The 1519-nt window shown below is 59.4% G+C and overlaps 1 protein-coding gene across 1 annotated transcript in view; it reads right to left on the reverse strand.

Moving 5' to 3' along the window:
- Positions 1-1519, reverse strand: part of LOC104524838 (E3 ubiquitin-protein ligase TRIM8) — a 27842-nt gene that overhangs the window by 2205 nt on the left and 24118 nt on the right. Inside the window, 2 exon segments of the mRNA XM_029084922.1 lie at positions 183-416; positions 924-1019. Of these exon segments, the coding sequence (XP_028940755.1) occupies positions 183-416; positions 924-1019 (330 nt within the window).

Genomic DNA, 1519 nt, shown 5'->3' on the forward strand with positions numbered 1-1519 from the left:
GCCCCATCGGCAGCTGCGGTATCTCCTTGTAGGAGGTTGATGCTGAGCCTGCCCCTCTCCTCCTCGCCTTCCCCCACTGCTGAGCCCTCCAGAGGCACCAGCAAATCGCCATCAGTACCCCCAGCCCACTCCACAACGCTCTCTACACAACCAGAACCCCCTGGCCCCCATCCCTGTCTCACCTTCATGAAGTTGATGTCCTCGGTTTTGTCAAACATGACCTGGACAGAGCTGAGGAGTTTCTTGGCCTCCTGCATGCGCTCATTGAGGTGGAGGACCTGGGCTGCATTCTCATTGCAAAACTTGGCCTGGGCCTTGTCCAGGATCTCCATGGTCTTCCGCAAGTCCTCGTCCAAGATCTGGTGCATCTTCTCGTACTGCAGGCGCACCTCGTCCTTCAGCTGGTTCACCTTCTCCTGAGGGAGAGAAGCAGGGTCGCTCTGCAACCTCTGACCTCCACCATGATGGCCCAGGACATCTGGGTCCTTTCAGCAGCACAGGTGGGTCAGACCTGAGAGCTGCACCACTGCAATGCCCACATAGACCAAACCCTGCAGTCAGCTGCCACATGGGACTCCTACATGTCAGAGACCCAACAGGGCCACTGTGGAGGTTTGGCTAATCCAGCAGATCCCCTGGACCTACCTCCTGCGGTCTAGATGGGGTACCTGATATTTAAGGACAGCCTTGTTCCTGACCTCCCAACTCAGCCCAGGACCCACAAGGCTGTAGGGAAGCCCCAAATAAATTTAATCTTCCAAAAGTACAACTGCCAGGACAGGAACGGAGACAGCAGGTCCAGCTGGCTGCTCGCTCTTCTCCTGCGTGTCCTCCCTCCTCCCTGCCCACCTGGCCCCTTCACTCTGGGAGCCTGTGGGGTGACGTCCCCAGGACTGGCTGCAGCAGGGTGAGGCACCAGTTACCTCGACCAGTCGCTTGTCCGATTCCAGCTTGTAGAGCTGCTCCTCTATGTCCTGCTCCCGCTCCTCCAGGCGGTCCTGCTGCTTCATCAGCATCTTCTGCAGAGACGGGAGAGAAAAGCAGCTGTCAGAGCCCGGCAGCCACATGCTCTGGGAAGCTTCGGTGCCACCCACACCCGCTCTGCCCACGCGGTTTGGAAGGGACACGGCTTTTTTTCCAGTGGGATGCCATTGCTGAGCTGAAAGCCCACACGTGGCTGGTGGAGGTGGAAACCTCGCTATTTCGATGGCCATGCAGAGGGGCTGTGGGTGCTGGGCTGTCTGATCATTGGGGACTGAGATCTGGGTCCCCTGGATGGTCCCCCCGGCCAAGCCTTGGGGGACACACAGAGAGGGTCATCTCCCACTACAGCAGCACTGTTTCAAGGCCCATCACCCATTGCTGGCAGGTCCCTGCAAGACATGGCCACCCCTTCGTGCCCCCGTATGCCACGCCAAATCCATTCTCCCTTCCCCACCTCCGTGACAAGCCCCAGAGCCAGCGTCAGCGTAATCGGGAGGGACAGAGAGAGGAGGAAGGGGGCCTCCCCCCACCACGC

This window comes from Antrostomus carolinensis, unplaced genomic scaffold (genome assembly GCF_000700745.2).
Source record: "Antrostomus carolinensis isolate BGI_N321 unplaced genomic scaffold, ASM70074v2 scaffold38055, whole genome shotgun sequence".
Taxonomy (NCBI): Eukaryota; Metazoa; Chordata; class Aves; order Caprimulgiformes; family Caprimulgidae; genus Antrostomus; species Antrostomus carolinensis.